This window comes from Chelonia mydas, chromosome 15 (assembly GCF_015237465.2).
Source record: "Chelonia mydas isolate rCheMyd1 chromosome 15, rCheMyd1.pri.v2, whole genome shotgun sequence".
NCBI classification, from domain to species: domain Eukaryota; kingdom Metazoa; phylum Chordata; order Testudines; family Cheloniidae; genus Chelonia; species Chelonia mydas.
The window spans coordinates 892,783-912,759 of NC_057856.1; the positions used below are offsets into that span (position 1 = coordinate 892,783).

Here is a 19,977-nt window from a genome sequence, read left to right on the forward strand (position 1 = left end):
GGATTTCAGCAGCTATGTTTCCCTACAGGAGGCACTCGATAACTTTTCCTGTAACTCCTTTCTTTGCAGGGGAAGCTGGAGCTGGCTTCCAGCATTTCAGAACTGGAATCTTCTGTGCAGCTACTTCAGGATGCTCTCAACAGGCTTGGCCAGTTCACTCAAAGAGTTGGCTCCAAGGGGGCAGCTGCAATGGAGCTAGCAGCAAGAGACTTTGCCTACACTCTGGCAAGGATCTACACAGGTAATGGAGAGAACTGACAAACAATCCCCTGCAGAGACTCCAAAATGACTCTGAATTAGTCCTGGGATGTTCAGTTTCACGGATGCTGGGGTAGGTTTCAGCTGGAGGAGATTGGTTTTCAAATGTTGTTGAACAGTGGTGGTGTAAAGAATGCTGGTTACTGCCTCCTTTTCGAGCAGAAGCAGATTCAGGTATGAACCAGCAAGATGCTGTGCTGGAGTAAGGAACACCTGACCCTTCCATTACACTTTGCTATTGGGATGGGAGTCTGGAAACATTTATACCTGATGTGTACTTTTTGTAGGGGCTCTCTTACTCGAACACGCAGCCGGGCCTGACGCCTCCTCCACAGACACCTACGCAGCTCAGAGGTAAGGAGAACCCCTTTCTCCAGCCCCTTTCTTCCAAGTAGATCCCCTAGGTATATTCAGCAGGCTAATGTGATCCGATCCCTTTCTAGTAGTCAGTCACCCCTTGTACGGAGACAGACCCAGAGCTCAACATCCGCTGCTGATGGAGACAAGTAACAGTCCTGCTGTGGTATCAGTGAAATCTGATCAATCCACTCCATGATGTTCCTGGGAATTGTCTGTCCACAGCATGCCTTTCTAGAGATTGTAACACTACTAGGGGCTAGGTTGCAACAGGTATTGTCTGTACAATGGCTTTGGTTAAAAGTTATTTGCATCCCCTACTCAGGTGGTGCAAACAGGATCTTTGCCCAGTAGACTCAGAAGAAAAAGCTGGCTGTTATGATGCTGAGGCAGCTTCCCGGGATACCTCCTTGGTTTATGAGAGAAGCCCAGTTTTGAAAGGAAAGCTATGACTTCACTGAAGCTAACTGAGAAAAACCGTGCCTCACTTTGGAAGAGAAATTGGATTACAATCCTGGCCAGTGCCTGGGGCATCCAGTACAAATTGCATTTGCTTATAGTATGCTTAATATTTAGGGTTATGCTAAACAAATTGACTATGACCATCTGAGTATCACCGATAGTCTCTTTCAGGAGGAGTTGAAAAGAAACGTGCTTAGAATGTTTTAGGCAAACACCTGGTGGTCAAATGCAGATCATGAATTTAATAAGCAGACTCTGAAGTGCTAATGAGTATTCTTTTCAACACTGAGACAAAGAAAAAAACCAAAGCTACATCTGAAGGTCTCAAACACAGAAGTCGCAAAAGTTTATAAAATGGGATTTTAGCTTTGCAACACGACTTCCCCACCCCCTCTCTCTGAGCCAACACCCTACATCTGCAATGCTGCCTCTAGCAGCTTTGTGTCAGTGAAGAGTTCCCCTCCACAAAGGCATTCTCCACTGGCCACTTTAGCCACACGAATCTGGCTCCAAGGCTGTAGCATAACTTGAGAACATAAGTCCCATCTACACTGTGATGTAACTAGGTTTCTCAACTCAGCAATTTTCATCTTAATATATGATATGGTCCTTTGTAATAGGTCCTGATTGCAGCTGGGTAGGACAAAGGACCATATCATATATTAAGATGAAAACTTTATATTATCCTGTAACTGAACCTAGAGCCAAGCTAGCTAACCATTGTGTAGTATTTCGGCTAGCTGTGCTTGTGATTTCCTCTTTAATTTCTTCCTTGTTACAAATAATTTTTGCTTTAACTTAAGATAATTGGATTTAAGATAACATGGAGACTTTAAGCTGGGAATGCCTCTTGTTGGGGGCCTTGGAAAATAGGACACTGACCTCTGAGGAAGCTGAGTCTGGAGTAGACATAATGGTTTGAGCATCTGGCCAGATGAGGAAAGATGAGATCCTCTTTCTCAGGCAATGCCAAAAAGAGACAGATATCGGTCAGCATGGTTATAGGAGGGTGCTTGGCAGAGTTCCAGTCACCCTGTGGATAGGTCTGAAAGAAATGGTTACATTTTATTAGTGAGGAAGTGTACACAAGGAATTGTTAAATAGAAACTTGATGCTATTGAGACATGCATGTCACAAGACAGCCTCATGCAGAGAAGTACCTTCGGGTAAGTCTACTCTACAAAATTAAGTTGACCTAAGTTATGTCGACGTACAGCCACCGCAGTAATTGTGTCTGTTTTACATGTCCACATGACGCTCCTTGTGTCGGCAGTGCACATCCTCACCTGGAGTGCTTGCACCAATTTAACTGCCAGTGTGGGACACTGTGGGACAGTTCCTGACAGGCAGTAACAGTCAATGTAAGCAACGCAGTGTCTACAATGTCACTGCGTCAACCTAACTATGTGACGGGTTGGATCACAGAAACCCCCTTGGGACTACCACCTAATGTGCCAAGACTACTTCTGCTCCTGCTTTCCCTGCCAGGTTGGGACTCCAGCACCCTGTCTTGCTGAGCCAGACAAGCCAGTCTGCTCCAACACAGACCCAGGGTCTGAACCATGTGCCCCAAAGCTGCAGACTTAACTGAAAGCAGCTTAAGAAATGTTCCTGTCTTTAACACTCAGATGCCCAACTCCCAATGAGGTCCAAACCCCAAATAAATCTGCTTATAAAGCTTATACAGGGTAAACTCATAAATTGTTCGCCCTCTATAACACTGATAGAGAGATATGCACAGCTGTTTGCCCCCCCCCCCCCCCGGGTATTAATACATACTCTGGGTTAATTAATAAGTAAAAAGTGATTTTATTAAATACAGAAAGTAGGATTTAAGTGGTTCCAAGTAGTAACTGACAGAACAAAGTGAATTACAAAGCAAAATAAAATAGAACATGCAAGTCTATGTCTAGAAAACTGAATACAGATAAAACCTCACCAATTCCAGTAAGCGTCCTTTTACAGACTAGTCTCCTTCTAGTCTGGGTCCAGCAATCACTCACGCCCCCTGAAGTTACTGTCCTTTTTTCCAGTTTCTCTCAGGTATCCTTGGGGGTGGAGAGGCTCTCTCTTGAGCCAGCTGAAGACAAAATGGAGGGGTCTCCCAGGGGTTTTAATAGACTTTCTCCTCTAAGTGGACACCCCTCCCTCCCCCTGTGTAGAATCCAGCTCCAAAATGGAGTTGTGGAGTCACATGGGCCAGTCACATGTCTATGCATGACTTAGAACTTACAGGTAGCAGCCATGGATCACATGCTATCTTGAACATCCTCAAGTAGACTTCTTATGTGGATTGGAGCATTCCAAGATCCATTGTCCCTTAAGTGCTTCTTGATTGGGCACTTAATTTGCACATACCTTTCTCAAGAAGCTGACCAAATGCTTTACAAAGGCTACTTAAAAATCAAGCCAGGACACACCCAATATTCATAACTTCGAACACAAAAATGATACCTGCATACAAATAGGATTAATAGATTCAGCAGATCATAACCTTTACAGAGATATGTTACATGGCATATGTAGCATAAAACATATTCTAGTTATGTCATATATACATTCATAAGTATATTTCCATAAAGCCTTTTGGGGGGCACCGGTCAAACTACATTGATTTAAGCGCTACGCCTCTTGTGAAAGTGGAATTATTAAGTCGCTGTAGTGGGCGAGTTACATCGGTGCAAGCTACATTGTAGCTTAGTAGATTACAGAGTTGGGTCGACGTAAGCTGCCTCTGTAGTGTAGACCAGGGCTTAGTGTATTAGAAGTTGAATTGTTAAGGTACAGTACTGAGCCAAACTTATCTCTATATGCTATTAAAAAATCCATCTTCGGTGAGATCAAATACATAAGGTAGCTGATAAAATTGCTTAGATCTTACATTTCAGTTGTAATTTTTTTTATAATCAGTGCAAGCAACTTAAAATGTGAAACCATTTCTTTGAACAAGATGGTTGAGTGATTTGGCTATTCTGCAATAAAGGAATTGGGAAAAAGTTAAAGACACATGCATTTGTCTTTTTAAAGTACATCTAGTGCTCAACATTTAAATGAGACAGAGCAGGTCCCCTCTCCATACCAGGTAAGTGGAACTCCCTGTTGAACTGAACTTCAACTTATAAAGAGGGCAGATGTGGGGAAGGAATCATAAATACACTGCCACTACGATAGCCTTTTCCCCCCACCCAAAAATTACAGTGACATGCAGTATGCTCATTGCCTTACCCAGCCCAGTGACTGTACCGCTAAATACAGTTAACTATTGTTACCAAAGACATGCTATTCCTTCGACAATGACATAGGTAACAACAAACTGTAGCCAGGAGGGTTCTATGCCTTCTGTGATAGTCACTTGTTGCTGAGTTATTCAAAGCCTCAGAAGGGCACCAACACTAATGTCAGTCTAGTTCCAGGAAGCTACTCTACAAAAGCGACTGCATAAAAAGCTACTGTGGGATGAGACAAGTTACTTCAATATGAATCTTGCTCCAGGCTCCCAGAATGAGAAAGATGCTTCCTACTGGTAAAGGAAAATAATCTTTGCCCTCATTAGAGCTCATTCATTTCCCTTGCACATGTGCCTTAATGGTACTGCAGTACACAGGACATAAGGTTTCCAGTTTTAGGTTAAAAATCAGTAAAACACCATCAAAGCAGACACGTAAGTGTCGTTACTGTGGAAAACAAGGGAAATAGCTGTATTATTTTGTATGAATATATGTACTGCAGTTTATCTGCTTGATATTCTGTCTGACTACACAGAGTCAAATGAAAGGGGTTGTTATAAGTAGCCAACAGGAAATGAAAGAATGGTGGAGATCAGACATCTGGGGTAAACACCTTCAAGGGAGTTAAGGTAACACGGGTTAGTTTATTTATTGGGAAGATCTTTTCTGGGCACCAGCAAATTCATACAGTTGTTTTGCCAAGGCCACAGCCTAGACCTCAAGAAGGACCGTAAACAGTTAAGAACCTTGTCTTAGAGAGGAAGGGGGATGGGGAGCAGGGAGACACACAGAGAACGCTGCAGGGGCTGTCGGGCTGTCTGTCCCAGGCCAGGAGAAGGGGTGTCTGGGCTAAGAAAAAAGAATAAATTTAGGTAAGACCCAGACATTTAGGTCTTTTGTTATTTTACCTTTTCTCTGCTTGCTATCTGCCTTTGGCCGAACAGATAATACTGTTTTGAAGAACCCGTTTTTCAGTCACTTCAGCCAGCTGTTGTCACAGGCTCCTAGAGGCTCGCATATGCCAAACAGAAGGGACGGTTGTGCTACAGTTGTAGCCAGAGGGGCTGACGCCCACACCCACTCGTGAGGCACGTCTACACTGCGAGCAGGGGTGTGTGATTGGGGCAGACGTCGGCCGTACCTGAGCTGCCTCGTGTCTCGGCAGCTCGGGGACTAGCATCGGCGAAGCTGAGGCAGCATAGGCTGTACAAGCGCAGTCAGGATCCTGGGTACGCCCGTGGGGTGTGTCCACACGACCCGCCGGATGGGCGGGCAGCGATCGCTCCAGCGGAGGTCGATTTAGCGCATCTAGTCTAGACGCAATAAATCGACCCCCGTGCGCTCACCCGTCGACTCCTGTACCCCACCCCCGCGAGAGGCGCAGGCAGAGTTGACGGGGCAGCGGCAGCCGTCGACTCAGCGTAGTGAAGACACCGCGGCGAGTAGGTCTACATACCTCGACTTCAGCTCCGTTGTTCACGTGGCTGAAGTTGCGTAGCTTAGATCGACCCCCAGGGTCGACCAGGCCTTGGACAGTCTGCACGTGCTGAACCCTGGGCTGCTACTGCTACCCCGGTTAGCTAGAGTCAGGCTGGCTCAGGTATGGCTACCCGTGCTGCAGTCACACCTCTGACCTCCGTGTAGCTCTGCCCACATGGTGCCATGCAGAGCGGGGTGAAAGTTCTGAAACCCGTCACCAGAGAGGTGTGCTTGGGAAGGACTCTAAGGGGGCTAAAGCACAGCTCACCCTGTACTCTGTGTGCCAGATCCAATATAAAATGACCCACATTTAACTTCTAGTGTTCTAGGAGTTCTTTACAGAGGTGGTTAACAGACCACCAAGATCCTGATGCTTGCTAGGGGGCCAGTCTCCTGGAGTGCAGGGCTTTGACAATCCATGTTAACTGGGAGCTTTGGCCTTCTTTTCCTTTTCTTTTTTTCGTGTGGCAGGGTTGGGGGTGAGGGAGGAGAGGGATTTTTAAACATAAATAAATAAAAGTTTAAGCCCTGCATATACACTGAGTTACAAAACACAAGGGACTGTACAATTGTCACTGTGTATGTAAATGACAAATTTATTAATATCTAAATAGTCACTTGGAGGTGACAGCAGAATAAATGGTGTTACAAACAAGTAATCCGTATGCTCTAACAATTTATACTGCCGCTAAGTCGCTCTCGGGTCTCAGATTTGCATGTGTTAAAATACGTAATGTTCTTAAAGCAACTGATCAGATTTCAGATGCTATTTAAATAAAAATTCCACTCCAAATGTATAATCAAATGCATCACCTATGACCACTGCAAGACAATTAATTTAATAATATAACCCTGGGAATTAGGTAAAAAAACATATTTCTTAAATAGTAAGATAAAATTTGAGCAGCATTTCAAAAATTTGAAAGTCCAGAGGGTGTGCTGACCTTAAAACCCCAAAAGCAACAATCTCTCAGCCCCGGAGCCTGTACTGCGAGCATAAAATGAAAGGATGGAGATCATTCTTTACCTCTCCCTAATGGGATGTTTGTACACTGTACAGTTATCCAGACAAATGTTGAGACTCAGGGTTATAATTCATCTTTTCCAAAAATAACTCACTAAGCAGCACTGACAAACATCCCCTGCTGGGTCACATCAATCAATGGAATCTAGCTAAAGATAACATTGGAGACAATGTAAATCTTGCTCTGGATCCTGAATGTGAACCAAACGCTCCAGAAACTGAATTTCATATAGCAGTGGTTGCAGCAGTTCCTGTACATCATCATCATTATCATCATGTTCCTATTACACCTCTGGCGTTTAGGGCAGTGATGAAGCTCCTCCACTCCTGTCTGTTTCTGGCAAGTCTTTCAATGGTTCCTCAGCTGTGCCCCTAGGTTTTTCAGCTTGGCTTCCACAGCTCTTCACCATGTTGTTTGATGGTGCTCAGATCCTCTTGGCTGAACCGTGTCAATAGATCTTTGTTTGAGATTGTTCTGGGCCAAAAGATATGGAGGATTTTCTGAGGCAGGTTGTATGGAATGAAGACAGTTTGGACATATCATACTTTCTCATTCCCCAGCATTCTACACTCTAAAGTAGTGTTGAAAGTCCGCAGCTCTGATAAATCTGAAGTTTGGTTTTGGCGTAGTATTTTGATGATCTCCAGCGTGTATTTAAGCTCCCGGAGGTGTTTCTGGCTTTATTGATTTTGTTCCAGATGTCCTGGCTTGTTCCACCATCCTCGCTGATGGTGCTGCCCAAGTATGTGAATGTTTCTACATTGGTGAGAACATAATCCTCTATCCGTACCGGTGATTGTGAGGCAATATTAAAGGTGATGATATCTGTCTTATTGCGGGTTTCAGATTAGCAGCCGTGTTAGTCTGTATCTGCAAAAAGAAAAGGAGGGCTTGTGGCACCTTAGAGACTAACCAATTTATTTGAGCATAAGCTTTCGTGAGCTACAGCTCACTTCATTGGAAAGCTTATGCTCAAATAAATTGGTTAGTCTCTAAGGTGCCACAAGCCCTCCTTTTCTTTTTGTCTTATTGCGGTTGATTTTCAGTCCAGTTTGCTGGCTGAATGCATTGAGTTGAGTTCTTTTTTCTTGTATATGACGTTGGGTATGTGACAGGAGAGTGAGATCATCTGCAAAGTCCAGGTCTTCAAGGGACAAGAAGAGTGTCCATTTAATGCCTCTTGGCATGTCTTCTGTTGTACACCGCATTACCCAGTCAATGGCAATGTTGAAGACGATTGCAGACATGACACACCCCTGACATACTCCTGTTTTGACTTCAAAACTGAGCTCACTGTGATCAACACTACATGTAAAATTGAAATAGAAGCTTTTGATGACGTTGATGATATGGAGAGGGATTCCATATGCCCGCAGAATGCGCCATAGGCTGGTCCTGTGAATGCTGTCAACAGCCTTCTCAACGTCTATGAAATTTATGTAGAGTTGCCGTTGCCATTCTAAGCAAAGTTCTATTATGTTTCGTAGAGTGAAGATCTGGTCTGTGCATCCACGCCCTTTCCGAAAACCAACTTGCTCTTTTCTGGGAACGCTATCAACTGCCTCTGATATACACTGGACTATGATCTTACACAGTACTTTGCTTGGCACAGATAAAAGTGTGATACCACACCAGCTATTACAATCACTGAGAGTTTCTTTCTTTGGTATCTTCATTATAACCCCATTGGTCCACTCATCTGGCACTTTTTCCCTTTCCCAGACTGATGTAAATAGAGGGGCCAGGATAGATGCTACTAATTTATGATTTACCTTGAACAATTCTGCATTCAAGTTATCCTTGCCAGGAGCTTTCCCATTTTTTAAGGATTTGATGGCTTGAATGATCTCTTCCTTTGTTGGGGTGTTTGTGTTGAGATCAAGATCTTCTTCTGCCTCCTGGATGTTTGCTTCCTCTTTAGGTGGCTCCCTGTTCAGCAATTCTTTTAAATACTCTGTCCAGTGCATTTCCTGTTCTTTTTCGGTAGTTAGTAGGTGTCCTTGTTTGTTCCTGATGAGAGTGTTTGTTGATGTCTGCCATTTACCACTGATAAGTCGCGTCATTTTGTAGACGGTTCCTTGTTCACCACAAGCAGCTGCATCCTCTGCTTGTATTACCAAATTATCAATATAATGTCGGTGTGCCTTGCTATACTGCTCGTGGTATTTGTCCTTTAGCTTCTGGGATTTTGTGTCTAAAACTTTTGTCTTCAGGGCTCATCTGGTTTCTATGGCATTCCATGTGCTGGGAGTAATCCACTCTTTCCTTCTCTTCTGCCTGTAGCCTAGACAGGCTTCCCTGCTCTGTTTATAAATTGCTGTTACTTTGTCCCACTTCTTGCTGTTCTCATCTGCATTCCCCTCCTCTTCATCAAGGTCTGCAAGTGCTTGAAACCTGTTCTTTAACTGCAGAATGAAGGCTTTCTGTATTTCAAGGGACTTTAACTTGTCAATATCATAACGCCTATGGCCCTTGTTTGGTGGACCCACACTTCTCAGTTTTAGCTTGATGGAGGCTGTCACAAGGTGGTGGTCACTGTCAACATCTGCCCCCCTTCTCACTTTCACATCTGTCAGTGAGCGTCGTCATTTGTCATTGATCATGATATGGTCAATCTGGTTCTTATCTCTGCCATTTGGAGAACACCATGTCAGCTTGTGAATTTCACGATGCTGAAATAGAGTTCCGCCAATGACTAGGTCATTCATATTATAGAAATCAACAAGCCTTTCTCCGTTTTCATTCATGGTGCCACACCCTTGTCTTTCCATTGCTCTGTCATTGTTTGTGTTCATAGAATCATAGAATATCAGGGTTGAAAGGGACCTCAGGAGGTCATCTAGTCCAACCCCCTGCTCAAAGCAGGACCAATCCCCAACTAAATCATCCCAGCCAGGGCTTTGTCAAGCCTGACCTTAAAAATATCTAAGGAAGGAGATTCCACCACCTCCCTAGGGAACCCATTCCAGTGCTTCACCAGCCTCCTAGTGAAAAAGTTTTTCCTAATATCCAACCTAAACCTCCCCCACTGCAACTTGAGACCATTACTCTTTGTCCTGTCATCAGCTACCACTGAGAACAGTCTAGATCCATCCTCTTTGGAACCCCCTTTCAGGTAGTTGAAAGCAGCTATCAAATCCCCCCTCATTCTTCTCTTCCGCAGACTCAACAATCCCAGTTCCCTCAGCCTCTCCTCATAAGTCATGTGTTCCAGTCCCCCTAATCATTTTTGTTGCCCTCCGCTGGACGTTTTCCAATTTTTCCACATCCTTCTTGTAGTGTGGGGCCCAAAACTGGACACAGTACTCCAGATGAGGCCTCACCAATGTCGAATAGAGGGGAACGATCACGTCCCTCGATCTGCTGGCAATGCCCCTACATATACATCCCAAAATGCCATTGGCCTTCTTGGCAACAAGGGCACACTGTTGACTCATATCCAGCTTCTCGTCCACTGTAACCCCTAGGTCCTTTCTGCAGAACTGCTGCCGAGCAGTTGTCCTTACCGACCTTGGCATTCAGATATCCCATAACGATAGGTCGTGGCGTGGTACTCTCTCTAACTCCGCCTGTAGTGTAAGCTAGAATTTGTCCTCTTTTCTTCATCGCTGTCATTTGTCAGAGCATAGCACTGAATCAGGGTGACATTATTATGTTTCCCTTTCAGTCTGGCTCTCATAAGTCTGCTGCTGATGGATTTCCATTCAAGCAGAGAATGCTCCACTCCCTTCTTCAAAAGAATGGCAACACCCTCATGGTGTTGCCCATCATGCCATCCAGAAAACAGCAAAGTTTCTCCCAAGGCTGTTGTTAATCTTCCTGATCCCATCCATCTGCTCTCTCTGACACCCAGGATGTGTAAGCTATAGCATCTCTTCTCTGCTGTGACATGAGCTAGCTTCCCTGTATCGTACATTGTCCGTATGTTCCAAAAACCAAGTTTGTTTCTCTCCCCCTCCAGCTTTTGAAAGTATCTTGTCTCCTCATTGGTCATTTTGGTCAGGTGCCAGCGAGGTTATCCTAGCTTCTTAACCCTTTACAGGTGAAAGGGTTTTTCCCCTGGCCAGGAGGGATTTTAAAGGTGTTTGCCCTTCCCTTTATATTCCCTTTATATTGATGACACCAGGGGTTCTCACAACAAATTTATTGGTGGCCTCAAAGTGCAGCCACCAACTCTCACTGGTGGCCGCACTAATATTTTCCTAAAATAATTAATTTTAGAAAAAACAATTAAATATGCACAGATTCACATCCCAATCATTGTAATGTATATTTGTAGGGTTTTTTGGCAGACTCAATAACAAAAATAATTCTGCCTCGCCCTTCACCCCACCCCCACCCCATCCAGGGCTTCGTGGGTCCTGGGGCTTGCTGTGGAAAATGATATTTGTATCTTTGTTAATATCACAGCACACTGAGTGGCTACCTGGGAGGCTATGAAACCTGATAAGTGATATTAACAAACATGCAAGTATCACTTTTCACAGATAGCTAGTAAATCTGCTGTGAAAAGTGAGACTTGCTTGTTTGTTAAATCACTTTTCTCAGTATGCCCCAAGACCCATTAAGCCCCGGCTGGGGGAGCTGAAGGGGGAGGCAGCGGGGGCCTGGGGCAATGGTGGGATGGATGCACGGCCAGGAAAGCAGCGAGGTCCTGGGAGGGGGGGATGGATACATGGCTGTGGGAGGCAGCAGGGGCCAGGGGCGATGGGGGTGGGTGGTGAGCCTGACTGTTGCGTGGCCAGAGCCAGGGCCTGGTGTCTGCTGCCATGCAGCCAGGGCCAGGGCTCAGTGCCCGCGGCCAGAACCCGGAGCTGGGGACGGGAACTGCGTGGCTGGAGCCAGGGATCAGAGCCTGCAGCCAGGCAGACGAAGCTGTGGGTCAGCACCCAGTGCTAGTGCCTGCCGCCGCACAGCCAGAACCCGGAGCTGGGGACGGGAACTGCGTGGCTGAAGCCAGGGATCGGAGCCTGCGGCCAGGCAGACGAAGCTGGGGGTCAGCACCCAGGGCTAGTGCCTGCCGCCACACGGCCAGAGCCCAGAGCTGTGTGCCGGAGCCCAGGTACGCGTGGCTGGAGCCAGGAGTCAGCGCTCACTGCTGCATGGCCAGGGCCAGGGTCGGCACCACGTGGCCAGAGCCTGGGAACAGAGCTGTGGGTCGGTGCCGGCTGCTGTGCAGTGGGGCAGGGGATCAGCACCAGAGGCTAGGCAGGAGTGGCTGGAGACCGGGGCCAGCGCTCACCACCGAACGGCCGCAACTGGGGGCCAGAGGCCGACTGAAGCTCTGCAGCCAGGGGTCAGTACCTGCTGCCCTGCAGCCAGAGCCAGGGGTTGGCGCCCAAAGGCCCATGCTTGGAGCCTGCTCCTGTGCAGCTGGGCTGGGGGTCGGCGCCTGTGGACAGCGCCTGCCATTGCGCAGACGGAGCTCGGGACTGGAGCCGGGAGCCAGCACCTGATGCCACACAACTGGAACCCGGGGCCAGAGGCTGAAGCCCTGCAGCTGGAGCCTGCCACCCAACTCCCATCCGCATTTGAGAAACGTTGCCTTAGAGTACATGGAATCAACAGATCTTCCACCACCACCCTAAGAGACGCATCTTTGTTAATCACCTCTGAACACAGCTGCATGGGGAGTCAGGCTCCAGTGTGGTATTTGCTTGGATGGGACACGCAGAGCTTCACACACTCCTGTACAATTTCCTGTCTCATGCAGCAATCACCAGACCCCTGTTGCGATGCGTTACGTAAGGGGTCTTGAGGCTTGGATCTTCCCTTTCAGTGGTGGGACAACACTGCCCCTCTGTGGCCAAATATGTAACTGTATGAAATATCCTGCAACGATTTGCTGGACACTGTCCCAGCCACTTTCTCTCTTCAAAGAAGAGCTCTCACACCAGGGGACACGCATCAGAATGAACGCATGGGTCCATCCGCTCTTCAGGGGGCTGGAAACTATTCTTGCCACAGGTGCCAGTTAAGAAGGTCTTCATGTTTAACCAGGGCATCCTCCGTCTCAGGCCCTGTTCGTTCAGCTGATCTGGCAGCAAGGTTGCAATGCTGTCATTGTGACACCTCATCCTTCTCTTTAGCAACAGGCACAGCTGTTAAAAAAGCAGGTCCCCAAAGCAGCCATTGCAGTGTTACAGACATAGGACTATGGTTTTATGGCAGGGTTGAGCGAAAGAAGAGACCTAACAGTGACAGAAAGAGCTTCAGTTCAATCACTGAGGGCCAGATTCTGCACCCTTTTCACCCTGAGTAATACCTAGCTTTAGAAGCAGTAGGATGACTTGGAACAAGTCACAGAGTCAGGTGCTACTCAGCATGGATAACAATGGAAGGATCTGGCACCCAAAGCTGAAAACCTGCAGTAGCCTGTGGAGCCAGTGCATGCCCCCATTCAGAGGGGAGTACAGCGGATGGAATAAGCCACACCCCCATTCCTTCTCTGTCCCATCCCCAGACTCCACTGGGGTTTCCTACAGAGCTGAGCTCCATGGCACAAAGAGAACATCAATTATCCTGCACAGGGTCTGCAAATTCAGCCCCCCTCTGCAGTGACCCCATACAATGCCAAGCTCTGGCCTTATTGTCCAAGGGCCAACACAAAGCCTAGTGACTGATATTGCAGGAGGGCAGACACAAGAACTCCTGATCTTTCATTCCAGTGGCAGACTGAAATGGATACATTCTTCTTCCTGAGGGGAACTTCTTTAAATGCCCTGCTCGCAAAGTGTAGTTAAATTAAGAGCAAGAGAAACAGAATGTCTTAGCAGAGTTTGCAGGCATCTCAGTGCATTCTCTATTCTCCTGGAAATTTTCACTTCAATGCAGACTTAACTCAGGCCCAGCTGTGGATTTTCCCCTTAACATTCTCTGTGTTCACACATATGCACTCCTCTGTCAGTCCTACACAGTGAGGTAGCCACCGCTCCCTGAGCCATACAGCAGCAATCATAGGACTGGAAGGGACCTCGATAGGTCACCTAGTCCTGTCCTCTGCACTCATGGCAGAACTAAGTATTATCTACTTGTATTACTACCCTGAGGTAACCACAGTGACAACACAGTCATAACAATCAAGACATGATGGTCCTCCAATCCCTTCCCATAAGTCCCGTGACCAGAACTCCATCTGCCTTTGCTTCACTACCTCGTCTCCTCTGCTCAGTGCCCTGCTTGTCGTTTCTTCAGCTTCGCACAACTCTGGTGTTTGATACAGCACAACAATGTCCACTACCATGCCTGTGCAACAGCCTGCAGCTACCAGAGCAGGCAGACAAGTTGTCCCACAACACCCTGCAAATGTGAGCTGTGACAGGGCAAGGCCAGAAGGCTATAGAAAAGTAGTGGGAGATAGATATATTAGCTCCAGGCTAAACAAATCCCTGGTACCAGGATAAGTGAAATGGCAGCTGCTCCAGGTCAATTAAGACACCTGGGGCCAATTAAGAACTTTCCAGAAAGCAGGGAGAAGGCTAGGTTGATTGGGACACCTGAAGCCAATCAGGGGCTGGCTGAAACTAGTTAAAAGCCTCCCAGTCGGTCAGGTGGGTGTGCATGTCAGGAGCTGTGGGAGGAAGTTGCGCTGTTGGAGAGACTGAGCAGTACACACCATATCAGGCACAAGGAAGGAGGCCCTGAGGAAAGGGTGAAGTGGAGCTTGAGGAAGTGAGGGCTGCTGTGGGGGAAGTAGCCCAGGGAATTGTACATGTCATGTTTCTAAAAGGTCAGCTACCATAGTTGATACTACTAGGGTCTTTGGGCTGGAGCCTGGAGTAGAGAGTGGGCCCGGGCTCCCCGCACCCCCACCTTTGCCCCCAATTAATCACTGAGACTGGGAGACAACAGAGACTGTGCAAGGAAGGATAATGTCTCCTCACCTCCCTTGCTGGCTTATGATGAAAATGGCTCAGTGGACTGTGACCCTTGTCTCTAGAGAGAGAAGGGTTACGTGCAGGGTCACGGTGAGCCTCTGAGGCTAGCGAAATCCGCCAGGAAATGCGGGACCCACGGAGGCAAGGACAGAGCTTTGTCACAGAGCGCACAGAGAGATGTGGTGCTGTGGACCGGGGATAGATGCCCAGATAGCTGCATTGTTTGTCATAGCCAGATGCAGGGCCAGTGCTGTTGGGGGGCATGACAACACAGCAATGTGGTCACCCTGTTGCAGGTTAGGCTACCATGGGTTAATTTAGCCCCTGATTGTTTACTCCATGCTTGGCATGCAGTGAAGGCATTGATAGCCTAACAGAACATAGGAGTCATGTCTTACACTAACCTACACACAAGACTCAAGGTACTGCTATGGGTACCCGCATAGCCCTACAATATGCCAACATTTTTATGGCTGACTTAGAACAACGCTTCCTCAGCTCTCGTCCCCTAACGCCCCTACTCTACTTACACTACATTGATGACATCTTCATCATCTAGACCCATGGAAAAGAAGCCCTTGAGGAATTCCACCATGATTTCAACAATTTCCATCCCACCATCAACCTCAGCCTGGACCAATCCACACAAGCGGTCCATTTCCTGGTCACATAAACACCACCCTATACCGGAAACCTACTGACCGCTATCCTTACCTACATTCCTGCAGCTTCCATCCAGGACACACCACATGATCCATTGTCTACAGCCAAGCTCTATGATACCACCGCATTTGCTCCAACCCCTCAGACAGAGACAAACACCTACAAGATCTCTATCACGCATTCTTAAAACTACAATACCCATCTGCTGAAGTGAAAAACAGATTGACAGAGCCAGAAGAGTACCAAGAAGTCACCTACTACAGGACAGGCTCAATAAAGAAAATAACAGAACGCCACTAGCCGTCACCTTCAGCCCCCAACTAAAACCTCTCCAACGCATCATCAAGGATCTACAACCTATCCTGAAGGACGACCCAACACTCTCACAGATCTTGGGAGACAGACCAGTCCTCGCTTACAGACAGCCCTCCAACCTGAAGCAAATACTCACCAGCAACCACACACCACACAACAAAAACACTAACCCAGGAACCTATCCTTGCAAGAAAGCCCGATGCCAACTCTGTCCACATATCTATTCAAGTGACACCATCATAGGACCTAATCACATCACCCACGCCATCAGAGTCTCGTTCATCTGCACATCTACCAGTGTGATATATGCCATCATGTGCCAGCAATGCCCCTCTGCCATGTACATTGGCCAAACCAGACAGTCTCTACATCAAAGAATAAATGGATACAAATCTGGCATCAGGAATCATAACATTCAAAAACCAGTAGGAGAACACTTCAAGCCTCTCTGGTCACTCAGTAACAGACTTAAAAGTGGCAATTTTGCAACAGAAAAGCTTCAAAAACAGACCCCAACGAGAAACCGCTGAACTGGAATTAATTTGCAAACTAGATACCATTAATTTGGGCTTGAATGGAGACTGAGAGTGGCTGGGTCATTACACAAATTGAATCTATTTCAATCTATTTCCCCATGTTAAGTATCCTCACACCTTCTTGTCAACTGTCTGAAATGGGCCATCTTGATTATCACTACAAGATTATCCTGCTGATAATAGCTCATCTTAATTAATTAGCCTCTTAGAGTTGGTATGGCAACTTCCACCTTTTCATGTTCTCTGTGTGTATATATATCTTCTTACTATATGTTCCATTCTATGCATCTGATGAAGTGGGCAGTAGCTCACGAAAGCTTATGCTCAAATAAATTTGTTAGTTTCTAAGGTGCCACAAGTATTACTGTTCTTTTTGTTAAACCCCTTTCACTTTTGCTGGAACATGCTCATGTCCCATCACCATTTTCCATCACAACTTCAAGACAAATGAATGCATAGTCAGGAAGCACCAGTAATGCACCTGTGCTTGATATATGGTTCAGCAATAAAGGAGCCTTGGGTTCAGTGATATACAGGGTTTTCACTCTGCAGCAGGAGAGCCGGAGAAATTTGTATAGTCGGGGGTTGAGAGCCATTGAACCAAACTGTAAACCCTGAATATAATGGAAACCATTTCAAGCCAGTGGGTGGAGCAGCACCCCCAGCACTGCTAATTCCAGCACCTATACTCTGCGACGATACTGATAACCTGAAAAGGTGTCCACAATCTCAGCAACAGGGGGTTGTACTGCGCACACAACCCATACACACACAGGTCAAATCTGGGGTGGCAGGTGTGTTTTCAAGTAACGCTGAAGGAAAGCATCTTCTAGCTCAGGGGTGGGCAAATTTTTTGGCCTGAGGGCCACATCTCGGTAAGAAAATTGTATGGCGGGCCATGAATGCTCATGAAATTGGGGGTTGGGGTGCAGGGGGGCAGCTGAGGGCTTTGGCTGGGGGGTGGGGCCAGAAATGAGGAGTTCAGGATGCGTGAGGGGGCTCCAGACTGGGGCAGGGGGGGTGTATGAGAACTCCATTTGGGGGTGTGGGCTGTGGGGTAGGGCTGGGGATGAAGGGTTGGGGTGCAGGAGGGTGCTCCGGGCTGGGACTGAGGAGTTCGGAGGGCAGGAAGGGGATCAGGGCTGGAACATGGGGTTAGGGAATCAGGGGTGCAGGCTCCGACTGGCGCTTTCCTCAAGCAGCTCCCAGAAGCAGCGGTATATCCCTCCTCCAGCTTTTATGTGGAGGCATAACCAGGCAGCTCTGTGTGCTGCCCTGACCGCAGGCACTGCCCTGCAGCTTCCATTGGCTGTGCTTCCGGGCCAATGTGCGCTGCGGGGGGAGCACTTGGGGCAGGGGTATGTGCGGAGCCCCGTGGCTGCCCCTATGCATAGGAGCTGGAGGGGGCACATGCTGCTGCTTCCTGGAGCTGCGCAGAGTGGGGCAAGCTCCTGACCCTGCTCCCCAGTGGGAGCTCGAGGTCTGGATTAAAATGTCTGGAGGGTGAGATGCAGCCCCTGGGCCGTAGTTTACCCACCCCTGGTCTATGTACTGCATTTAGAAAAACCGGACGTGCATAAGTCCATGGGGCCAGATGCGTTGCATCCGAGAGTGCTAAAGGAGTTGGAGGAAGTGATTGCAGAGCCATTGGCCATTATCTTTGGAAAATCATGGCGATCAGGGGAAGTCCCAGAAGATTGGAAAAAAGCTAATGTAGTGCCCATCTTTAAAAATAGGAAGAAGGATGATCCTGGGAACTACAGGCTGGTGAGCCTCACCTCAGTCCATGGAAAAATCATGGAGCATGTCCTCAAGGAATCAATTCTGAAGCACTTAGACGAGGGGAAAGTGATCAGGAACAGTCAGCATGGATTCACCAAGGGAAAGTCATGCCTGACTAATCTAACTGCCTTCAATGATGAGATAACTGGTTCTGTGGATGAAGGGAAAGCAGTGGATGTGTTATTCCTCGACTTTAGCAAAGCTTTTGACATGGTCTCCCACAGTATTCTTGTCAGCAAGTTAAAGAAGTATGGGCTGGATGGATGCACTACAAGGTGGGTAGAAAGTTGGCTGGATTGTCGGGCTCAACGGGTAGTGATCAATGGCTCCATGTCTAGTTGGCAGCCGGTATCTAGCAGAGTGCCCCAAGGGTCGTTCCTGGGGCCAGTTTTGTTCAATATCTTCATTAATGATCTGGAGGATGGTGTGGATTGCACCCTCAGCAAGTTTGCGGATGACACTAAACTGGGAGGAGTGGTAGATATGCTGGAGGGTAGGGACAGGATACAGAGGGACCTAGACAAATTGGAGGATTGAGCCAAAAGAAATCTGATGAGGTTCAACAAGGACAAGTGCAGAGTCCTGCACTTAGGATGGAAGAATCCAATGCACCGCTACAGACTAGGGACCGAAAGGCTCGGCAGCAGTTCTACAGAGAAGGACCTAGGGGTTACAGAGGACGAGAAGCTGGATATGAGTCAACAGTGTGCCCTTGTTGCCAAGAAGGCCAATGGCATTTTGGGATGTATAAGTAGGGGCATTACCAGCAGATCGAGGGACGTGATCGTTCCCCTCTATTCGACATTGGTGAGGCCTCATCTGGAGTACTGTGTCCAGTTTTGGGCCCCACACTGCAAGAAGGATGTGGAAAAATTGGAGAGAGTCCAGTGAAGGGCAACAAAAATGATTAGGGGTCTGGAACACATGACTTATGAGGAGAGGCTGAGGGAGCTGGGATTGTTTAGTCTACAGAAGAGAAGAATGAGGGGGGATTTGATAGCTGCTTTTAACTACCTGAAAGGTGGATCCAAAGAGGATGGATCTAGACTATTCTCAGTGATAGCAGATGACAGGACAAGGAGTAATGGTCTCAAGTTGCAGTGGGGGAGGTTTAGGTTGGATATTAAGAAAAACTTTTTCACTAGGAGGGTGGTGAAACACTGGAATGCGTTACCTAGGGAGGTGGTGGGATCCCCTTCCTTAGAAGTTTTTAAGGTCAGGCTTGACAAAGCCCTGGCTGGGATGATTTAGCTGGGATTGGTCCTGTTCTGGGCAGGGGGTTGGACTAGATGGCCTCCAGAGGTCCCTTCCAACTCTGTTATTCTATTATTCTATGATTCCAATCCTGGGCTGCTCTTGGAAAAAGGTCCCAATTTCAGTCCTGGCAAACGGCACCTTCAGCTCTTGCGAGGTGCATTTGTCCCAGGTCTCAACTTTCTGACTGTGACCCACTGACATCTTGGCTCCTCTACAGCTCAGCTTTGGGCACCGAGGCAGGAGGCAGCCCAGCTTCCACCGCTTGTGATTGGTGCCAGGGCTCCACGTAGATAAATGACTGACACGCCTGACCCTGCAGAACATGACAGGGGGTTAGTCCAATTGCTGGCGTTCAGAACTGCCCTGGGTTCAGTCCTCAGTCCAGGACTGTGTCTGCGTTTAATCGCAGGAGCCCTTCAGTAGCTCAGGAAGCAACTTAAGGAACTCTTCTTGTTTCCCCTCCCTCTGGGGTTGAGGTTCCAGCAGCTACTGGCTGCCGAGTGGAGGAAAGGTCAGGGAGAGGGAGGAGAGAGAAGCACCAATAAGGGTGCATGTGGGCAACATTTATGCTGGCTCTTCTTGCCTGTCTGTCAAACCACTGATTTGAACCCGCCTCTTTGTGACACTCCCAGAGCTGGGGAAGCCAGGTGAAGTTCTCAGAGCTGGGGACTAGGGAGAACAGTATGTGATGTGATAGTCTGCAGATAATAACGCAAAGTGCACACAATTAGAGAGACGA

The 19,977-nt window shown here is 47.5% G+C and overlaps 1 protein-coding gene across 10 annotated transcripts in view; it reads left to right on the top strand.

The window, feature by feature from the left end:
- Window positions 1-19,977, top strand: part of LOC102938571 (acyl-CoA dehydrogenase family member 11) — a 48,329-nt gene that overhangs the window by 27,273 nt on the left and 1,079 nt on the right. For 3 of the 10 annotated variants that reach the window (XM_037878731.2, XM_037878730.2, XM_043529935.1), the window contains 3 exons: window positions 70-241; window positions 546-612; window positions 941-4,079. In XM_037878731.2, the coding sequence (XP_037734659.1) occupies window positions 70-241; window positions 546-612; window positions 941-1,067 (366 nt within the window). In that variant the 3' untranslated portion in view covers window positions 1,068-4,079. Of the gene's footprint in view, window positions 1-69; window positions 4,080-19,977 lie in introns of those variants that run through there. The other 7 variants (XM_043529933.1, XM_037878733.2, XR_006286084.1 and 4 more) reach the window with 6 other exon arrangements.